Source organism: Xiphophorus maculatus, chromosome 9, assembly GCF_002775205.1.
Source record: "Xiphophorus maculatus strain JP 163 A chromosome 9, X_maculatus-5.0-male, whole genome shotgun sequence".
NCBI classification, from domain to species: domain Eukaryota; kingdom Metazoa; phylum Chordata; class Actinopteri; order Cyprinodontiformes; family Poeciliidae; genus Xiphophorus; species Xiphophorus maculatus.
In genome coordinates, this window is record NC_036451.1 from 511,108 (window position 1) to 533,946 (window position 22,839).

At 41.6% G+C, this 22,839-nt stretch overlaps 1 protein-coding gene across 2 annotated transcripts in view; it reads left to right on the forward strand.

Moving 5' to 3' along the window:
* The first annotated feature begins 322 nt into the window (after positions 1–322).
* The window catches only part of LOC102226457 (rho GTPase-activating protein 39-like), a 92,941-nt gene continuing 70,424 nt past the window's right edge, over positions 323–22,839 (forward strand). Inside the window, exon 1 of one of the 2 annotated variants that reach the window (XM_023339618.1) lies at positions 323–447. In XM_023339618.1, the coding sequence (XP_023195386.1) occupies positions 437–447 (11 nt within the window). In that variant the 5' untranslated portion in view covers positions 323–436. Of the gene's footprint in view, positions 448–4,770; positions 4,808–22,839 lie in introns of those variants that run through there. The other variant, XM_023339619.1, reaches the window with a different exon arrangement.

Sequence of the window (22,839 nt, forward strand, 5' to 3'; positions counted from 1 at the left end):
ATGATGAGCAGGTAAAATGGTCGTCCGATCATTTTAATTTTTAATTACTACAGATAGATTCTCTAGTAATATCCCACCATATCCAGATGGTGGGATATTACTACATTTACACTATAAGTTTGACCGAACAATTTTACTGCTCATATTCACGTTAAAATGGTAAAAATTGTAGATTTTTATAGGTTAACCGAATTTACTAAAGATAAAAATACAAAAAAAGTTAAATCTCCTATGACACACTAGTCTCATGTCTATGAAAATTGGTCATTAGAAAAGCTCTTACTTTGAAAGTAACCAATGGATGTTGCGTACTTACCGCCGTTGCCTTGACACTAGTCTAGGAGAAGTGATTCCGTGACTGCGGCTACCGCAATTTCACCAACATGGAGGGCGTTTTGTATGTTCTTGCTGATTAATTTCAGGAGCCGGTGGGAAAATGGCAGAGAGGTGAGTGTGTCCACGCGCGTGCAAATCAAAGGGAAAATCGCGAGCCTGGGCACCACTACGCCGCGGCTCGCGGCAGTCTCCGAGCACCCTGACTGTATCTTCTTGATTGAATCTCCAATCCGATGCTTTCCGTCGTGAATTATTATTATTATTATTTTTTTTTTATTTTTTTTTTTAAACGACCGTATGTGTTAATTCGGGGCCGTTTCATTGCTTCAGGCTGCGTGGCTGCTGTTGGTATGGGCTTTTATCGAGTGGGATGGCGGGGTAATGATGCCGAGGCACCTGTCGGTACGAGCTCTGCCTGCTTCTCTAACCTGATGCTAGCAGCGACTGAACCGAGCCTCTGGCTCCTCCAGGGCTGACGCGAGGAGGACCATTATCTTGGTCCTCCTCACAGCATCCCTCGTACTCATGATGGAGGGAGGCGCCTCCCATGGAGGAGCGCAGGGTATAAAGCAGCTGCCTGAAACTGCTCTGTGGGTGTCTGGGTACTGTCTGTCGATCTTTTGCACACACAGAAGCGGGGCGTTTTTGTTTTTACTGAAGTCATGTCATCATAACATGTGGAAAATTGGTATCACCAGGATTGATAAAGCATCATGAAGGAATGTTGTAAAGTTAACCATGATACTCCGGGGGTTCAGACCGGTGACAAACGGATTACCATGTGGCTTGTAATCATGTTAAACATCATGGACACCTAAGAGTAGGGGGTGGCTCAGATCTCTGTCTCATCATTAGACAATGGCTGTTTCCTCAGTGCACAAGATCACAGTTCTCTGTTAAGAATTGATGGCTAGTAAATGACTGCTTCCTTATGGAAATCACTGCTGCAGGTGGGCTGTGGACTATTATTCTAATGCAACCATGTTTGTCAGAGAGCTGAGCAGCGAGTCCCATTCTTGATTCACTCATGTGTGAATCATCACTCTCAGGTGCAGTACAACATTTGCTGGAGAGCCAGTTGGACCTTGAAGGATCTTTTGACATTTATGTAACTATGTGGGGAAATATATATAATCTTAGCAAGTTACTGACACACAATTTAACTCCCCTTCTGTACAAGTTAATATTAAGTGTGGTGGTTTGAGCAGAAATTGCTTTGATCACCAAATCACCAATGGAACAAAGTGCTAACTATACAGGTATATTCACACGATCAAAGCCTATTGCAACCTGGATCCTTGTTATGGGTTCTGTTGTGTTTTTCTGGATCGGAATCCAGTTTTCTTTAAGAAATGTCTAGTATTTTACTTACACAAACTAGTCGGTTTTATAAATTAATCGTAAATAAAATAGTTTGTCATAATTCTTATTTTTTCTGATGGAGCTCAATAAATACAGGGTTCCCCCCAGAAAACTTGCTGTCAGGGCGCCAAAGTGGTCCACTGTGTTTTTGTATTAAAAAATGTTAAGTAGGAAATGTAAAAATATTACTGGAAATGTTACGGGAAAACATTGCCAGTGAAATGTTGTTTAAACTCACAATTTGTCTTAAAAACAACAAAATCAAAAAATACAATTAAAATGAATATTAAATATTTTCACTTCTGTTTAATCCAAATTAAGTCAGTGGCTCCATCAGGCCCCCCAGGACTTCAGGGGCCCATAATGCTAATATTTTAATACAGACCACAGATACATAAATGTAACATTTGTTTATTGAGATGATCAATGCTGCTAAATTTGATTTAATGGTTTCAGCATACATAACTTAAAAGATTTTTAATTGTTTAACATTTGAATGTAAAACTTTAAGGAGCTGGCAAGTTTAGTTTGTAAAAGTACAAAGAACAATAGACCATTTTCACATGACGTCAGACAATGGCGGTTATGAGTCGATGCAGTGTAGCTTTAGTTCCGGTGTGTGGAGTTTATCCAGTTTCTGGACTCTAAAGCATCTGCCACAAATACGATTTGAAGATATATCACCATTTGCAAACAAATTTTCTTCAGCAACATATTCTAAACTGGACAAATACTTCTCTGAATGATACCTGTTTGACTATGAAGGTACGTGTTTTGTTTTTTTCTAGCTGTTAGTTGATATGCTAGGATAGCAATAGTAATTTGTTAGCTGGCTAACATTATCTGTTTTAGAAATAGAACATATTTAGGCTCTAATCTTAATCAGATTCTTATAGTACAGACTGGGGTTGCCACCTGTCACGTACAATCCATGATCGTAAATATTCCGTATTACTCCCTCCCCTCCCCACGTCTTAGGCTAGTTTCACCACCAGTTAAGTAGCGACATTACCCCTAGTCTCAAGTCCAAAACTTGACAGTTATGCCACATACCCGCTACTCCACCATGTTCTGAGAATTCAAACTCAAGTAGGAAGACGCTCATCCCATGTTACAGGATTAAGTTTCTTTTACTTTTTTTTGCTGCTGTTGTAGACTTGGAAGTAGAAAATTGATGACAACATAGGAATAAAAAATTTTTATATCCCCTTTAACAGGTTACACTTGATTCTGCTGTGGTGCCTGTGGAAATGAAGTGCATGTCATGTTTGTGCTCAGCTGGGAAAGCCCTGTGGATCACATGGTGGGACTTCTGTTTCTAACTACTCACTACAGTCTACCATTGCCTCTGTCCTGCACCGGTTCACTGCAGACTGGCACCTGCCAAGGACACTACATGGATGTCTTCTTAAGTTGTAAACCCTGAGTGCATAATGTTGAAATAAAATTGATATGCCTTTTCTAAATACATTTTCTCTATCAATCACCTAAATTGTTAACTGTGATAATTATGGTTGTGTTATATATATATATATATATATATATATGTAAAATTATTACATAGATGTTTGCAAGAAATTGCCACACACCTTATTTTTTTGTTCCACAATGGAAGCTTTAATTTTAGCATTTCGTCTCCTCCACTTTCTTTGTTGCCAGATGTGTAAAATTTACAAAAAGATCCATGAATGTAAAAGTTGCACATATACAGATTACTCAAGAGAAGCTATTTACAATAGTATTTACAAAACTCTACACAACATTGATTCATTTATAATTATAAATATATATATATAATATTATAACAGTGATGGCATAGTTACTTTGAAAAAGTAACTTCAATCGGATTACTGATTACTCCTTGAAAAAACAACTTAGATTACTGACTACTTGATTTGGAAAGTAACTAAGTTACATTAAGAGTAACTTTTAGTTACTTTCAGCAGCTGCTAACAACAACGCTGTGAAAATTACATTGATCTATGCCAATATTTAATTGTAAGTTATTTTATAATGTTAACATCAACAATGTGTTTCCACTTATAAGGTTGAACTGAAGGGGAAATGTTTTAATGGTTACAGTACAAAAAAAAAACGTGAGTAATTCATGTGTGTTTTTGTCTCAGCCTCCAGGTTCTGCGTTACGGCCCTGCGTTTGGTGTCAGAGCTCCTCCTGCAGCTCCACAACTCGGATGGCTGCACAGATTTGTGACACTTATCTTAATATTAATAATTATAATGTTATAAGTTACCAATATAATTATTGGCAACAATATAATTATTGGCAACTACGGACATGTTTATTCGTGGCTGTTTTCACGTTTATTGCGCTGTTCAAATTAGTCTCGATGTTTGCAGTTTACTGCGAAGCTCGACGTCATTCAGGGGTAATATATTAACTTGACATCAACAAAGACACAGCGGGGCGGATCATCCGGGAAATGATGGACAGGGAGAGCCTGACTAAAACTACCTTAATGAAGGAACCAATTCTGGGATTTATTATGAGTCTCTGCTTATTTCCAAGCCCAAATGAGCAACTTCACGTTCAAAAACGAGCCCAAAAAGGCGCAACCCGCGACTCATTAAATTTGCGAGCGACTTAAAAAAAAAAAAAAAAAGCCCAAAGCCGCTTATAATAATCGGACTTGGCGACAGAAACTCAAAATAGTTCCAGTTTTTCCACCAACAAAATGCGCATCTCCCTCCATTGTTTACATTTCTGTCGCATACAGATGTCGGTCACTCGACATGACGCGTAAAGGAAATACGATTAAATAACAAAAGAAAATAGTAACGCACAGTAACGCAAAGTGATTTAGATAAGTAACTGTAGTCTGACTACTGGATTTGAAATAGCAACGCATTACGTTACTCGTTACTGAAAAAAGTGGCCCGACGTTACTGTATATAAAATTATAACACAGCTGCTTTTGTAGTAATGAGTGTTCATCCAAGAAGTGTGACTTGCAGGAGCATGGAGGCTCTGTACTGGTTTGTCTCCTTTTAAATCAAGAGGCCCATGATAATTTGACATTAGGCAGCAAATGTCCCACAGCTGATTGACTGAACCTACAATGGACAGAGGAATAAGACCATCCCAGATATGGTAGGTTGTTAGGTAGGCTACTGTTGAGAAAGATGGACACAACAAAACAAAAAGAGAAATTATGAATCGCATCAGAACATGTAAAATATTTGACAGATAGCGCTTAAAGGCTGTATCCTGGTCCTGACCGAAAACTTGTTTAAACTTCTTTAAAAACTCATCAAAAGAGCAACTATAACTGGTAGGTGTGGGAAATCTGGCCTCGGCCCAGCTTAGGGCTCGGCTGGACAACAAGGACAGGACGTACGCAATCTTTGAGCTATCATGTGAAAAACTTTGTGGCGAATGATTAAATATTATGAAACACTGTAATACAAAACCCTTGCACTTGCTTTGATCTCCAGAAAACCTTTCAGGAGTCGGCGGGCGAATCTCCGAAAACATGGGATGGATCTGGATCCGGAGCAGCGACTGGTTCGGGTGCAGGGGGCTGTGGAACAGAATTTTGCAAGAAAGTGGTTAATTCGAGCAGGCGTTGATTGGTTTTGGCTTGGCAAGCGCTCAGTTCCTGTAGAGCAGACTCCTGAGACTGTATTAGTGAGTGTTGTTCAGATAAAGTCTTCCTTATCGCGTCTGCTGGGCTAGGATTATGGCCTGAGTGTTCTGTCATGTTTGGCTCTACTTTCTTTGCCCACATGCAGAACACGACAGGAGGACAGATGATCAGATAAAGATTATTTATTGAAAACAGGGTTAGGGTAGGGTTAGGGTTAGGGACTAAGGGACTCAGTGTCTCGAGGGCTTCACCTGAAAGTGAATAAGCAACAGATGGTTTACTCGGGAGAAAACTCAGACAGACTCTAGCAAGCTTATGCTCGGTGGCTCTGGCTACCATTGCAGGTTAACACTCAGGAGTTTAATGAGTGGCGGTCAGCTCCTCTTGAACCGCCGAGCAGATGGATGATGAGCAACCGGGATGGCAGCCTCTGGCACCCTTGAGTGGGTGAAAAAAGGAACCCAACCTACGAATAAACGGAAATAAAAACCCCAGTACCTATAACACCCAAAGCTTGACAGGTATGGGGCAAGGTGAGAATTCATCTATTAAACTGACTGAAGATTACTACATAAACTAAAAGCTGGATCATAGACATTTTTTATAAGCATATTTGTGAGCCTGCCTTTTTATTATTAAATTGAATATAATTTCAGATCTCTGTATCACTTTTCTTCTGGTTAACTTAGAAAGTGAGCTATTATTGTTACAGGTTAGTTTTCTAAACTACATAAAAGTAACTGTTAGGGATGCACAAAAATGAAAAATTGGACTGATATTGATATGCAATAGTAACACCGGTGTTATGCCAGATTTACCAATATTTAATTACATTTCTTTATCCAATTACTCAATCATAAGAATAATCGATAGATTACTCGATTACTAAAATATTCGTTTACAACAACCCTAAACTGAACACAGGCTCACCTGTTTATGTCAACCCCCTGTGAGAACTCGTGATTCTTTGGAGAATTCATCAAGGTATGAATCGGAAGCCGTGTTTGCTCTGTTTCCGAAGCTCAATGTGAACTGCTAATATATGTGTTCTTTTAGAGGTGTGTGTTATGCGTGCAGTGAAAATGGTATATCTTTGTGAACAAAGCATTATGTGCGACGTGTGTTTACATCTCAACACTGCCTACGTGTCTGCGCTGATAAAGTTTAATGATGTGCTCACCGGTTAGACTGCGTCAGTGGAGTGGTGGTTCAGTCCGTGAAGGAGCTTTCACACTAGCCTCGTAGTCGCGCAGCATTCTGGTTTTATTATATATACAGTTCAGACCAAAAGTTTGGACACACTTTCTCATTGAATTCAATGAGAAAGTGTGTCCAAACTTTTGGTCTGTACTGTATATATCTATATGAATATATACACTGCGTGCCAGAATTATATGCAAATCCGTCTTTTTGCTCTAAGTCAAATAGTTTTCAATAAAAATTTGCGATACTCGGCATGTTACATGACAATGCTAAGACATGTGTAGATCTAAAATTTCAAGCTGATCGGAGCAATAGTATGCAAATGGCAACCTTTTTGGTAATATCTAGTCTGTGTGAGTGAGCCATGTTTATATGTAAATCAGTGTTAAAGTGCCAAATGTGGCAAAGTGAGGACGGAAAATCAAAACATTTATTAGATTAGGAACATTTAATGTGAAAACAACAATAATACAGAGCAAACATAGTCAAAAAGGTTTCTTGGTACAATCAGTGTTTTATGTAATTGCCATTTTTGTGGATCAGAGAAAAAAGCCTTTGGTCCATCAAAGATGTTAAACTTCCGATGTCATCTGATGAGATGTCGTTGGCAGCAGTCAGAACGGCATTCCAGAGGTCATCCTTGGACGAGTACTGCCTCCCACCGGTGTAAAGCTTCCTTTTCAGGATGCTCCACAGATTTTCGATGGGATTCAAATCTGGTGAACAGGCTGGCCATTCCATAATTTTCCCATGCTTCGCAAAAACATTCTGCAAATATTCGTTGGTAAGCCTCGCAGCATGGGATGGGGCAATACCATGCATGAATACCATATTTTTCCGGAATGACAATTTCTTCTTGTGCCAAAGTTCCAGGTGTTCCTTGAGGAAGTCAGTGTAAAGTTCGGCAGTCATTTTCACCCCATCTGCAACTCTGAATGGTCCTACCAGCTCGTTTCCAATGATTGCCGCCCAAATCATCACACCACCCCCTCCTTGCTGACGCCTGATTCGATGGGGACGTGGACCCTCCTTGCAATACCATCCTCTCTTCCATCCATCGGTCCATCAAGGGTCGCTGGTGAACAAAACTGTTTGAAAATGGACTTTCATGTGATTTCTTGCCCACTCCATCCTCTTCTTCTTGTGAACATCCTTTAATGGTGGGCGAACTTCTGGTTTTCCACAACCTTCCTCAGGATACACCATCAAGTTGATTTGGGTACATCTGGAACATCTGTTTTCAAAAACCTCTTTGCTGGTTCCAAGAGGGTTACGGCAGATTTCTCTCTTGATTCTACTCATTTCTCGATGCGAAACAGGTGCTTTCTTACGAATCTTCCCTTTGCCAGAACGTCCGTTGAAAAGTTAGGGGTTATTCGCAAATCTTTTGATGGTACGATGATCACGGCCCAATTCTTTGCTTATTTCCAAGGTAGATATGTTATTATGAAGCCTTTGAATAATTTTAGATTTCTCAGCTTGACTCAAAGCACCTCCACATCCCATCTTGCATATAAAGTTGGCACGTTGCACCAGACGAAATATCGTCACAATTTCTGCCGTTTGTTTACCATTGCACAGAACAGCTTAAAATTTTAGATCTGCGCATGTGTCAGTATTGCCATATATCATGCCAAGTTTTGCGAATTTTAATTGAAAACTATTCCAGTTAGAGCAAAAATACCGATCTGCATAGAATTCTGGTACGCAGTGTATATATATATATATAAAAATTCCCTTCTCACCCACCGCGGGTGGTTCTTATCCTCTGAGCTCGGGTCCTCTACCAGAGGTCCATCCATCCATCCATTTTCTGTTCACACTTGTCCCTAATGGGGTTGGGAGGGTTGCTGGTGTCTATCTCCAGCTACGTTCCGGGTGAGAGGCGGGGTACACCCTGGACAGGTCGCCAGTCTGTCATAGAGACATACAGGACAAACAACCATGCACACACACACTCACACCTAGGGAGAATTTAGAGAGACCAATTAACCTGACAGTCATGTTTTTGGAGAGAACCCACGCGTTAGTGGGAGAACATGCAAACTCCATGCAGAAAGACCCCGGGCTGGGAATCGAACCCAGGACCTTCTTGCTGCAAGGCAACAGTGCTACCAACTGCACCACTGTGCAGCCCTATGTATAACGTTTTATTAAATTTTTTGCAGCAACACAATGCATGAAAGTCAGATCAAAAGCTTTCAGGCAGAGTTGCAGTATGCGGAAAACTTGTATCAGGAAAATCTCGTCCCATAAAGCTTGGGCAACTGTCAGGTTTAAACACCTATTGAGACAGATTAAACAAACACAAGAGAGACAGAGTTAGATTCTTTTGTACTCGTGAGGAGAACAGCCAGAGATATGTTTTCAGTCACACATCTCTTACGTTCTGAAAACATATGTGTCTGTTCTCCCTTTTTATTGCTGTTAGGATCCCTGTTACAGAGAGCGTCTCAAAGGGGTGGGGAAAACACTTCATTCTCATAATTGCAACACAAATGCTAGTCACTAACAAAACACATGGTATCTACACACTAGATTATTCTGTTCCAGACACAGGATAACACAGAGCAAGTTGAACCTCTTCATGGCAACAGTTTTATAGCTATCTAACAGGTCGAGGATGCAGAGGTTTCTGCTGAGCGATAACCATGTTGAAAACAGTTGTCTCTGCTCTTCCTCAGAGGCCTTTTGAGAAAGGAATCAAAGTAATTCAACAACACAGAAACCTTCTTTATGCTAAGATGAAACAAATAAAGGCATACAAGACAAGAACATTATAAAGGCACATGAAACAACAAATATTTCATAATATGTACAATTTACCCAACAGCAACCAAAACGGCACTTATTAAATCTCCCGTTTGTCACTTTGTATCCAGCAGAGAAATACTCGGATTTAGCTCATTATGCAGGGCCAGTTCAAGGTTGTATGAAACCTTGAGCAGAATTTGATTTAGGGGCACCTCAATCAGTGATAATTATCGTTTCCTGAGATGTATCGAGATAAACTCAAAGACTCACGGTATCAGATTGTAGCTATGGCAACAAAACAATCTTAACTATGAAGATTGTTCTATGAACTTTTATAAAGTAAACTGGCCAGCTCCTCAAAATTTTATATTTAAATGTTAAACAATTTTAAATCTTTTCATTTATCTGTTCTGGAGAAGCATCTGTGCCAAGAAACAGTCCCTCCAGCGTGTAATAGGTCTTCCTATGCTTCTCTTCCCGGTGAGACTTGCCTGGAAAACCTCACCGGGGAAGCGTCCAGGACGCATCCCAACCAGATGACCGAGCCACCTCAACTGGCTCCTCCCGATGTGAAGGAGCAGCGGCTCAACTCTTGAGTCCCTCCCGGATGACTGAACTTCTCTCCCTATTTCTAAGGGAGAGCCCAGACACCCTACGGAGAAAACTCATTTTGGCCGCTTGTATCCGTGACCTCGTTCTTTCGGTCATGACCATAAATCGGTAAATCGAGAGCTTTTCTTTTTAACTCGGCTCTCTCTTCACCATGACAGACCGGTACAGCAGACGCTATGCCAATCCGCCTGTCGATCTCCCGCTCTTGTTTCAACATCTAAAATAAAATTCCTCAAGTAAAGTCTACTATTACAATTAATCATGGATGCCTTTAAGAACTTTATGCAGCTGTTTTGGTGTAGATGGTAGGTTTGATGAAGATCAATTCACTCTTAATGGAATCAGCATGTTTGGGAAGAGTTGAGGACAGAGAACAGTTTGGCTTTTATGATGCTTTTGAGCATTTCGGTTCAGAATTCTTGCTGAATTGTAGTTTGTGTTTATTGAGAACCCCATTAGCATCAGCAGCATGCTGCATCAGCTGTTGTACTTTGGGTGAGTTTACATAAAAAGACACATTACATTTACAAAAATGTAATGTTACAGATCACGTATTAAAATAGCATTATATTTTCCATCAATTTTAAAGATATATACTTTAGTTGAAGATAGTGAGATATTTTAGATAGGGTGTACTGCACATCTCTGCTATTCAACCCTGGGGATGTTTACCAGTACTGCCCCACCACTTCACCCCCACCAAGTGACCCAGCACAGGCGCAACATGGATAGATGGATGGATGGGTCATCTCTCTGATTTGCTATCCTGCCACTCAAGATGCTCATGTGACAATGACATGATTAGCTTACACAAGTGAAGTCACGAATGAAAAACTAGCAAATCTCAAGTGTTGTATGATTTGCCCTGCTCCACTTTACGCCCCTTGGCCAAAACTGTGATTACCTTCCTTGATACAGAGCAGTAACTGTAACTTCTATCCCTTCATGCCATCTTGGTGCTTAGGTAAACTGCACAGAGACAGGATGAAGTTTATTCAGTCCCAAATTATCTTTTGAAAAGAATTCCAGCTTGTTGCTGTGGAGATATTTCATCCATCCAGGCAGTCAGTCAACCAGCCAGCCAGGTTGACACTCCAGCATAACCTGACCAGAAGTTGGTGAAGGCACATTTAGAGGAACTACACTGTGCACAATTGTTATAGAATAAATACAAAGTTTGTAAAACATATATATACCTAAGAGTGTGATGGATCCATAGGGTCTGGGTCCATGGGTCTGGACCCCCCCAATGTTGGAAAAGTCTAGAATTGTCCCCCCCAAAATAATCATTGAAGAAACATTTGCATTTAACTAATGTCAATATGAAAAGGCAAAAGAAACAAAGAACGAAATAAATCTGCCATTTATCTCAGGAAAAAAAAAAATTTTTTAGGTCCCCCCTACCATTATTAGAACAATAGTTCAATCCAAAGTGTGGGAGGAGCAACAGCAGGGCCGAGGCACAGGCTGGTCAGAGCCGCTGAAGTGAGGAGTTAACTGTGGCTCTGCAGCACAAACATAAACCCTTCAGTAAGTAAATACTTAAAGCAAAAAACATGTAACACCTTTTATTTACTTTCGCTGCTCAATAAGAAGAAACACATTAACAATAAAAATTGGACTGCAGTTTATTTTATTACTTAGGCTGAACCATGATACGCTGCCTCATTAACAAAACTGCTGCACTGCTTTCATAGACTTAAGCTTTTTTTGTCCAAGGTAGCAAGCTTCTTATTTATATTTAGCTCTTTAACTTTTAGTTAGAAGAGTTTGAAATGGGAGGGAGGGGTTGAGCAAGTGGACCCGCTCTGGGTGGGAGCTGAGAACAGAAGAGAGAACGATAGAAAAAAAATTAAAGCTGTGCCTTTATTTCTCACTGTCTTCAATGTAGAGCCTTTAAAACCATCCATCCATCCATTTTCTAACATCCTTGTCCCTAGTGGAGTCGGGAGCCTTTAAAACCACAAAATAAAATCTGAATATTTTTCTATATAAACTCTCGTGCTTTAAGTGTTACGTTTAAGTTATAATATTCTCCAGATATTCATTTCTATGTACAGTACCTGTTGGTTTTTCATCCAGGACGTCAAAACTAAAAAAGGCTTAAAAATACAGCAACTTAACAAGTTATAATTTAAATAGCCCATAACTTGTATTGGGAGCCATTCCAATAAATCAATGTTTATGAGGAATTTTATTAAGAACAGTTACTCATTAAAGCTTTTTTATTTAGAACCTTACATTTTTGCAAAGGTGTAGCAGAGATTAGAGTGAGACTGAACAAAACTCATAGAAGCAACATTTGAATTTTAGTTTTATTTCTCAATAATTTGCTTACTGAGAATAAAACATGTTTGATGTGCATTACTTGTAATTTTTGGTCCTGCAGCTTGAATGTGGTTTAAAAACACTGACACCCCACACCCCCACAAAATTGGTCTTAAGAAATTTTCCTGTTTATGGTCCCCCCCCCCCCAATAATGAGATGGGATTTACACCCTTGGATGGATCCTCAAAACTACAACTTCTGCAAGTTGTAGTTTTGAGAATTAATTCTGTTGTTGAACTACAGCGCTCTTGGTCAATACAAAATGTTAATAACCTCTCAAACCTGAAAATTTCAGAAAGTAAAAGTGAGATTTTGGCTTTCTTAGGACAATATCTAAGAGTGCATGATTATTGGGCAACTTTTAGTGTGCAAATATATTACACAACTTAATTTAAACAGAAAATTTTCCCATCTCCTTTGTTTATTGTCATCCATTAAAGTGAGAATAATAAACATACAACTCAAAATTGACAAACATTTCTGACATTTTAAAAAAAATTCAGTGACCAATATAGCCACCTTTCTTTTCAATAACAGTCATAAGCCTTCTATTCATGGAGTCTGTCAGCTCCTTGATCTGTTGAAGACTTTGTGTGCAGCAGCAGCCACAGCCTCCCAGACACTGATCAGAGATGTGAACTGTTTTCCTTCACCATAAATCTGCCATTTAATAAGGGCCCACAGGTTTTTAATGGAGTTTAGGTCTGGTGAGGAAGAGGGGCACTTCATTATTCATTCATCTTTAAGGCCTTTACTGGCTAGTCACATAGTGGAATAGTTTGATGCATGTGATGGAGCATTGTACTGCATAAAAATCACGGTCTTCCTGAAAAATGCAGACATTTTTCCGTAACACTGCTTGAAGAAAGTGTCTTCTAAAACCTGGCAGTAGGTTCAGGAGTTGATTTTGAGATCATCTTCAACCTGAAAAGGTCCAACTATGTCATCTTTAATAATACCAGCACATACCAATACCTGGCCTTTATCTAGCTGGCATCTGATGCGAAGAGGAGCTCTGTGCCCATTACTGATCCATCCACAGGTACATCTATCTGATTCGTCACAAGCCACTCTCATCTCATTAGTCCATTAAACCTTTGAAAAATCTGTCTTCAGATCTGTCTTGACCCAGTTTTGACGCTTCAACTTCTGTGTCTTGTTCAGTGGTGGTCGGGTTTCAGCCTTCCTTACGGTACCTTGCAGTTGTGGAATATGACAGCTCTGGAAGATAATGGGTTCCTGGTAGCTTCACGTTTGATTCAAATTTTTAGCAGTTAATTTATGCCAGGGAGACAGGGATTTATGCCATAATTTCTCTATTACAAATTTGTATTACATCATAATTCAGAAATAACACAAGAATCTGATTCGATGCATTAACCAAATTCCTCAGCTTGGTCCTGTCAACCCACTAATGAGAAATAGCAGGTCAAAAGTAACTTGACCTGCTCTGGTGAGGTCAAGTTACCTCACCAGAGCAGGTCTGGTGAGATGACTCACCAGACATTTCAGAGGAAATGCTGAATCCCTCTGAAAGGCTCTTTACAATTTTGGACTTTTCAGAGTCCCTTAAATCTCTCTTTTGGCCCATTTTGCCTGAGGAAAAGAAGCTTCCTAATAATTTTGCACAACTTGATATAAGGTGTTGATCTCCATATGTCCCACCCTCCTTCATTAAACAAATACACATCAGCTGATATTCAATAAGCATTCACGTTTATACAGAATTCAAAAATATGCAAATATGGTCAAAACTAAAATTTGCCTAATAATTGTGCACAGTGTATTTAATTTCTGTAATGTCAACTGTTTCAGCCTTTTTCCTCCGAGGCTGTGAGCTGTAAAACAAAGTTAACTGAGGTGATAATTATAATTTAATATTTACTCAGAACATGCAGATACACAGAAGTCCAAGTAGGCCTTCTTGTGTGGTTAAGATTCCTGAATTTGGTTGCATTCCAGTGTAAATGTCATGTAACGGTGCGGGGCTGAGGGTGGTGAGGCAGACGCAGCAGACCCAGGATGCAGTGAGAACTGATGGTTTTTAATAAGGAATGAAGTCAAAACAGTACAAAAACACAGGCAGCACGACTGAGCGGAAGCCAGGGCTCAACGCCAGTAGCAACTGCTTTTACGAGAGGACAACATGAAGGACTGAGAGCACATTAGACGAGGACCCGACAAAGACACACAGGTGACACTAAATACACAGGGGGTAATCAGGGAATGAGAAAAACCTGGGAGTAATCAAAGGGAGGACAGGACAACACGAAGACTCGGGGACACAGAAAACTCTAAATAAATACACAGAAAAACACAGAACATGACAGTAAATCCCACTGGACGAATTAAAACAATTTAGCTGAAGTAGATTTTGCATCAGTATGGTTGTAAAAGGGTTTTATCCTTATTAACAGACATTTAGATGCAATGCTCACACTTCAGGAATCTGGTTCCCTGTGCTGCTAGAGGGAGGCTGCCATTTGTGTGTGAGCCCTCTGCAGCTGCTGCTATTTTTAGTGTGGTTGATGAGAGGTCCTCATTGTCTCAGCAGATCTGGGAAGCTCTGCAGAGACCACAGCAGCACCAGCCCTGGTGCAGGCTGACGAAGAGTTGGGGACGAAAAATTATTAGGAGCAAATAATAATGTTTTGTGTAGAGTGAAATCTCCATTTTCTGTTTGTGGCATCTATCATACATTCTTACATTTTTTGTAGGGTTGTACCGACTGCAGTTTTCTAGCCGATCGCCAATTACCAATCTTTTAAAAAGCTTAGCCTGCCGATTCCGATTTTAGCAGATACCAATTTTTTTGGTCTAAAATGTTGCTTAATATAGCAAGAAAGTTGGTGAGTTGACAACAGTTGGGTAACTATTGTTGATTATAAATGTCCAGACATAACTTTGTGGGCCGGTCTGTCAGTCAAACCTTTCTCGTCGGAGAGCAAAAGAGGACAGAACCTTTGCCAAGTGTTAAGGAAGAATAATTTATAAATTAACTTTGGAAAAAAGTTTGGCTCTCTCTCTTCCTCAAACTCCCGGGTCCTCTCAGCGGACGACGTGCGGCCACAAGGAAAAACAACAATGCGTGTTAACGTCACAGAGTTACAGAGTTTAATCCCATACGAAGCAACGTATGAATCAACAACAAAGCTGCAGAGGAACAGAGATATGCATTCTTTACCTGAGACAGACAAAGACAAACAAAAAAAAACTGAACAAAGACGCGTCTTTGGAGAGAGCTGATGCAAAAAAGCAAAATAGTGGCAGCTCTCTGAATTTTTACTCCTGTGCATGAACTCTTATACTGAAGGTGTGTCTTTCCTTTTTAATATATTCAATTAAGGCGTACCTCTTGCTTGACCAACTGGAAGCTACCTTGGACACTCAGAGAAACTTAGAACTCCCCCTAATTTACGCCAAAGATCAAAGGCCATTTGCTCTCTGTTTTTCAACAAAAGAGCCAACAGCTGCGTCCTGGCCTCCTGGATTCTACGGTCATTTGAGCAAAGAAAAACATGAGATAAGATTTCACAGATACCTGTGAAATCCGAAGTCTCTCCCGTTATCTCTCCTTACATAAATTCTCAGGAGAAACTTAAATCCAGTAATTTTGGTTCAAGGAAAGGTTATCTTCACAAGACCCCCTTTAGCATAAATCCTGAGCAATTTTCTAATACTAAACAAAACATTTTCATTCAAACAATTTCCATTTGATTCTGATATAGTCACAGATAGTACAATTTTCAAATACATTCATCATTTACTAGATTAGTAGTTCTAAAATGAGATAATACAATCTTCAATAAAACATGCTATTAATACTTAGAAAAATGTCTTAGAAATTAAATGTTAGTGGTTTCAACGTTCTATGTTGTATTCAGTTTTACACCATCCCAGATGTTGGTTCTGGAAGACTTTTGATCTTCTGTGAACCAAACAGGCTTCTCTCCTCCAGGCTCAAGTGATAGTGCCCTGGAGAAGATGCTAATTTTATGGCCTCCTGTGCTCTGACAACACAGCAGGAGACCCATTGAGAGATCTCTTTTGATCTGCATTTGGTTCCTTTTTAAATCCTTAACACAAACCTGTTCAAAATTAAGAAATTTGTTCAAAATAAGAATGTTCAATTACCTTTTACACATGCCGTAAGATTAACTGTATTAAGCACTAAAAATAATCATTTTTCCTCAACACAAGCTAGATAATATCGGCTACACATGTAAAAATCGGCCGATCACTGATCTCCCAAAATTAGGGAAATCGGCACCGATAAATTGGCTGGTTGATAAATCGGTGCGCTCCTAGTTTTTGAATATTTGCTACAACTGTCACTGTGTCATGACAGTAAAATATGAGACATATTAATCTCCTCCACCTGGTTCTGGAACAGACATAAATGGGGAAAACTTTATTCTCCTTTTTTCTTTATTAGCTTGAGAGTTGTCTGATTCCAGACACTTTAATTGTATTTTACCACTCTGCCTGTACAGCTACTGAAAGCAATCCAGGAGCTCAAACACAGATCTTACACCATCGTGACTTTGAAAATGATTTTTTGTGATGGCAAATATCTTGTTGCCACAAGTAATCAACTTTCGCTTTTGTAATCTATGGGAATTCATGCATTATTTGCTGTTTTGGAAATGACAGAACCATTTTATGACCACAAACATAAGATGGATTTCTCTAACAAACAAGAAAAGCATTTCTTGTTTGTTAGAGAAATCCATTTTCAGGGGCATCAATTACATGTTCGCATACAGAAAGTATGTAGTTGCGCCCCTGCGAACATCTGAACATGTTTTTTAGGAGAACTCACCAGATGCTGCCGCCAGCTGTGGTTTGGACCCAGTTTCTTGCCAGGCAGCCGTTACTCAAACCTCCACTTCTGTTTTTGCTGCCATTATCAAGCTTCCAGAGTTCTGGCAGCACGATCCAGGACCATGGTTCCAGGATGTGGAAGCCCAGTTCCATCTCCGTGGGATAACCACAGATGAGACCAAGTACTTCCATGTAGTTGCTGCGTTGGATTCCGTCTCTGCCGTCTGATGGGTCTGCTGAGGAACCCACCAACCGCTAACAAGTACAGCTGCTCAAGGAGAATCTGCTTCGGCTCTACCAACTGTCTGATGTGGAGCAGGCTGATCGCTTGCTCTCTCTGAATGGCTTGGGGGATCGCAAGCCCTCCGAGCTGATGGAGAACATGCTGGCATTACTTGGCTTGGGAGATGTTTCCTTCCTTTTTACACATCTGTTTCTGCACCAGCTTCCTCCACCTGTTCGCACCGCGCTGGCCAGCTTCCCGCTGATCCGGACAAAAGATTATCACTCCCTGGCTGAAGAAGCGGACCGGATTTTGTTGGCTTCCAGGCACTGTAGTATGAATGCACTTCTACCAGGTGTGACTCAAGGAGAGTCGGAGCCTGTTGATGCCTGTTTTGGTGACTGTGTTTCAACAGACGTCAGTTTCAGTGGGACTTTGTAATAGCTTCTGTGTCTTTACCTATTTTGGGTGCAGATTTTTTGTGTGCTTTTAGGTTATTAGTACAGTACATGTTGCTAATAGCTGCTTAATAGATGCTGTGTCTTTTGATACATTCTCCTGTAAACTTGGCGGTCCCGACCATCGACCCCTCGACAACATGCTTGCCACAGGTGATGAGTATCAGTGTTTGTTAGCAGAGTTCCCATCTTTAACGGTTTCCACATTTTCTGCTACCGTGGCAAAGCATGGGGTTGAACATTACATACCTACGGTCGGTCCACCGGTTTTTGCGCGAGCGTGCCACCTAGACACCGCTAAATTAGCGAAAGAGGAGTTTGCAGACATGGAGCATCTTGGCTTTGTACAGCGCTCCAAAAGTCCATGGGCATCTCCGTTGCACATGGTTCCCAAAGCAGACGGGGTTTGGCGACCCTGTGGGGATTTTCGGCGCCTTAACAATGCAACCAGTAATGACAGGTACCCAATTCCTCACATTCAGGACTTTTCTGCCCGCCTGGCTAGAGCCACCGTTTTCTCTAAGGTGGACTTGGTGCAAGGTTACCATCAGGTTCCAGTGCATCCCATGGATGTACCCAAAACCGCAGTATGGAATTTGGTCATAAAGACCAAAATGCCTTTTGGTTTTTATGAGTTTTTACGGATGCCCTTCAGTATTAAAGGCACAGCGCAGACCTTCCAGTGGCTTATGGATTCGGTCCTGCAGGTTCTGCCGTTTTTGTTCGTCTATTTGGATGACATATTGGTGACTAGTCCCTCTGTGGAAGAACACATGGTGCACCTTCATCAGCTGTTTTAGACTCAGTAAACATGGCCTGATCGTGAATCCAGCTAAATGCCAGTTTGGTCTGCCTGCTGTTGAGTTCCTGGGACACAAAGTGTCTTTCTCAAGGGGCGGTTCCCCTACCTGCAAAGGTTGAAGCAGTTTTTGTTTTTCCCCTCCCTCCTTCAGTGAAGCCCCTCCAGGAGTTTTTGGGGATGGTAAACTTTTATAACTGTTTCATCCCACGGGCAGCTCACCTTGTGCACCCCTTGTATGAAGCACTTAGAGGCAAAAAGGGGACCAGCAGATAGAGTGGACCCCCGAGAGGGTGCATGCATTCAATGATGCCAAAAAGGCCTTGGCTAATGCTGCGCTTTTGGCCCATCCATCTCCAGTGGCTCCTGTGGCTCTAACAACTGATGCCTCTGATTATGTAGTCGGGGCAGTTCGCTGGAGCGGTTCGCAGCCAAGTGTGAAGCGGCTGGGATGGTGATCAGTGCCTCCAAATCTGACGCCATGGTCTTGAGCCGGAAAAGGGTACAGTGCCTTCTCCGGGTCAGGGGGGATGTTCTGCCCCAAGTGGAGGAGTTCAAGTATCTCGGGATCTTGTTCACGAATGAGGGAAGAAGAGAGCGGGAGATCTACAGGCGGATTGGCGCAGCGTCTGCCATCAAGCGGGCACTCTACCGTCGTGGTGAAGAGAGAGCTGAGCCAAAAAGCGAAGCTCTCGATTTACCGGTCAATCTACGTTCCCACCCTCATCCATGATCATGAGCTTTGGGTCATGACCGAAAGAACAAGGTCACGGATACAAGCGGCCGAAATGGGTTTTCTCCTCAGGGTGTCTGGGCTCTCCCTTAGAGATAGGGTGAGAAGCTCAGTCTCAGACTGAGACTCAGAGTAGAGGCGCTGCTCCTTCACATCGAGAGGAGCCAGTTGAGGTGGCTCGGGCATCTGGTCAGGATGCCCCCTGGACGCCTCCCTGGTGAGGTGTTCCAGGCACGGCCCACCAGGAGGAGGCCCCGGGAAAGACCCAGGACATGCTGGAGGGACTATGTCTCTCGGCTGGCCTGGGAACGCCTTGGGATTCCCCCGGAAGAGCTGGAAGAAGTGGCCAGGTAGAGGGAAGTCTGGGCCTCCCTTCTGAAGCTGCTACCCCTGCAACCCGACCCCGGATAAGCGAAAGAAGATGGATGGATGGATGGATGGCAACCCCTCACTTTTTTTAGCAGGAAACTCCAGGATGCCGAAAAAAATTATAGCACCTTTGATAGGGAACTGCTTACCCTTTTTCTGGCAGCACCCCATTTCCACTTCATGCACTTACAGTGCAGCCAGGGCTGAGCTGAAGAAGGGAATCAAGAAGGCCAAACACCACTACAAAAGGAAGGTGGAGGATCATTTTTCTAACTCCAACCCCCGACGTATGTTGCAAGGCCTTTAGATTCTCACAGACTACAAGAACCCCAATACCACCCCCGCTTCTACTGATGTCTCCTTCCTCAACGAACTTAACAACTTCTATGCTCGTTTTGAGAGAGGGAATACCACAACTGCAACCAAAGCAGCTACCACCCCAGGCCAACACCCACTGACTTTCCTCCCCACTGACATAGGAGCGGCTCTGAGCAGGATTAAATCCCACAAGGATTAGATCCCACAAGGCCATCAGGACCCGCGAGGGTCCTGATGGCATACCTGGACGTGTCCTCAGAACGTGCTCTGGGGAGCTGGGAGGAGTGCTGACGGACATCTTCAACCTGTCCCTGGCCCGCGCTGTAGTACCGACCTGCTTCAAGTCTACCTCCATCGTCCCAATCCCAAAGAATCCCAACCCAACCAGACTCAATGACTACCGCCCTGTAGCCCTTACCCCCATCATTACCAAGTGCTTGGAACGGCTGGTTCTAGCACACCTCAGATCCTGTCTCCCCCCCACACTAGACCCCTACCAATTTGCATACAGGCAGAACAGGAGCACAGAGGATGCAGTCTCTATAGCGCTGCACTCTGTCCTTTCTCACCTGGACAGTAAGAACACTTACGCCAGACTGCTGTTCTTAGATTTTAGTTCAGCAATCAACACTGTCATCCCATCACTACTCATTACCAAACTCACAGACCTCGGCATCAGTTCACTCATGTGTAACTGGTTGCTCGACTTCCTGACCAGTCGACCTCAACATGTCCGGCTGGACAACCACTTCCCATCCACCATCATCATAAACACCGGAGTGCCACAAGGCTGTGTGATGAGTCCCTTCCTATACTCCCTCTTCACCTACGACTGCAGACCTGTCCATGGCTCTAACGCCATCATCAAGTTCGCAGACGACACCACGGTGATCGGCTAAAGTCAGAGTGGATCATGACATCTCACTCAGTGAATTAAGCGTCTGAGCCACAGCGGTAATCATTCGTTGTCCAATAGGAATCAGTTCTTGTATTTAGATCTCTGCTAATCTGGCATGTTCGCAATAAGAATGAAGATGCTTGTCTTTGGAGACAGGAATCTGTCTGATTTGTGGGGTGAATGTGGTTCATTGGGTAGAGTAGTCATCTTGTAATTGGAGGGTTGTAGGTTTTATTCCGGCTTCCTCCTGCCGCATGTCAATGTGCCCCCGGGCAAGGCATTTAACCCCGAACTGCCTACCCATCTGTGTATTGGTGTATAAATGTGTATGCATTCCTGAGTGCGAATGAGGGTTGAAAAGAGGGTTTCAAAGCACCATGGGCTGCTTGCATCCTAAAGGGGAAATATGTGTCTAATGCAAACAAGTGGGAGCAACCAAAAGTAAATCAGATGGGACAGGAACGTCCTAATTTCCCTGCAGCTTCCAGAGGGTTGTGGTGTGTAGACAACCCTCGTGCTAACTGAGGGTTAGCACAGGGGTCACTAGGAATGATGTTCACAAATTACTCTGCAGTAAAAACTGTTGTGTATATTGATGTATCAATACCAGTTATCTTCACTATCCAACCATCCAATCTGCTTGTAAGCGACTCTGAGATTATAACAAACACTGAGTCGTGTTGTAAAGGAGGATGTGAAAATCATTGTCTGCTTTTTAAACCAGCTGTGTGCAGCTCGTATGCAGAGAAGAATGTAAACAGGCTGAACTCTACATTTATTTAATGTAAGCCTGTTTCATGGTTCAACAGACCACAAAAGGAACAGATTGAATACAAAAAACTGCATGCCTGTGAAAAAAAGTACATTTTTGCAACCAAAATGTCTATTTAAGTACTCTTAAATGTATTTACATGCATTTGCACCAGTCCTGTTTAGTCCGCTTTAATTGAACTCTAGTTTTTGTCTAGAAAGTCTGGTTTGTTTGGGAAGGCGTGAATACGAAATCAAACGCTGATGCAGACCAAAAAAGTGAACTCTGGTCCGTCCACAGACCTAGGTTCTTGATTCAATTTACGTGAACCCTTGCACTGTTTGAATGAACATGTGGATGCAAATGGCCTTCCGCTCAAAAAACAGGAAGTGGACTACAGCGCAAGGCATTCTGGGTAAATACAACCAAAACAAACGAGAAGGACCACGCTGCAGCAAACAGAAAGGGGTCGGGACGGACCACTGTCAGTCTCATACCTTATTTGGAAATGGGACCATTGCACACTCCGGAAGTGAAGGGGCGCTATTTCCTACATTATTCGCGTTTTTATTTTCTTTTGAAATCTGTGATATATCTTCACCTTTAGGAAGGATTTTCACTCTCAGCATGTATTTGAACTTCTCTCTTCTATTTACTTAAGCGTAGCTCACATTTTTTAACAAATTCTGTAGCTTTCTGTGTACTTCTAAATCTGCTCCATAGTTGCATCTTTCCGGGCCTGATACTGCCTCTAGTGGCGTAACAAAAGGAATAAGGAGATGAAAAACAATAAAAATATTGTTTACAATGTATACATAAGAAATTTAATTGATCAAAAGTCAATAACAAACAAATGAATTAGGTACAGAAGAATAACAACCCATGTCGTTACAACCAGGGTTGTTAAACAGATACAAGCAAAAATTCACATTTTTGTTTTTACAGTGCCATGCATATTATTCTGAGACTTTTTGTTGGTTGAGTCTTATATATAGGAAAACACAAGATGAAACTATTTAGTCTATCAACGTGGTAATTTTCCTTCGACTCTAAAACGATAAAATAAATCACATTCATAGAATCACATCATCAACAATTTGTGAATAGAGCAAAACACTTAGCAATCTATAAGTACAGTAAATGTTATCATTTAGACTGGTTAAGAATAATAATTGCACTGCCAATAAATGACTTCTAATAGATTTTCTTAGTTACCAGAGGAACAGAATAACACCTTCATGAGCTCAGAGGTTAAAACTGATGAA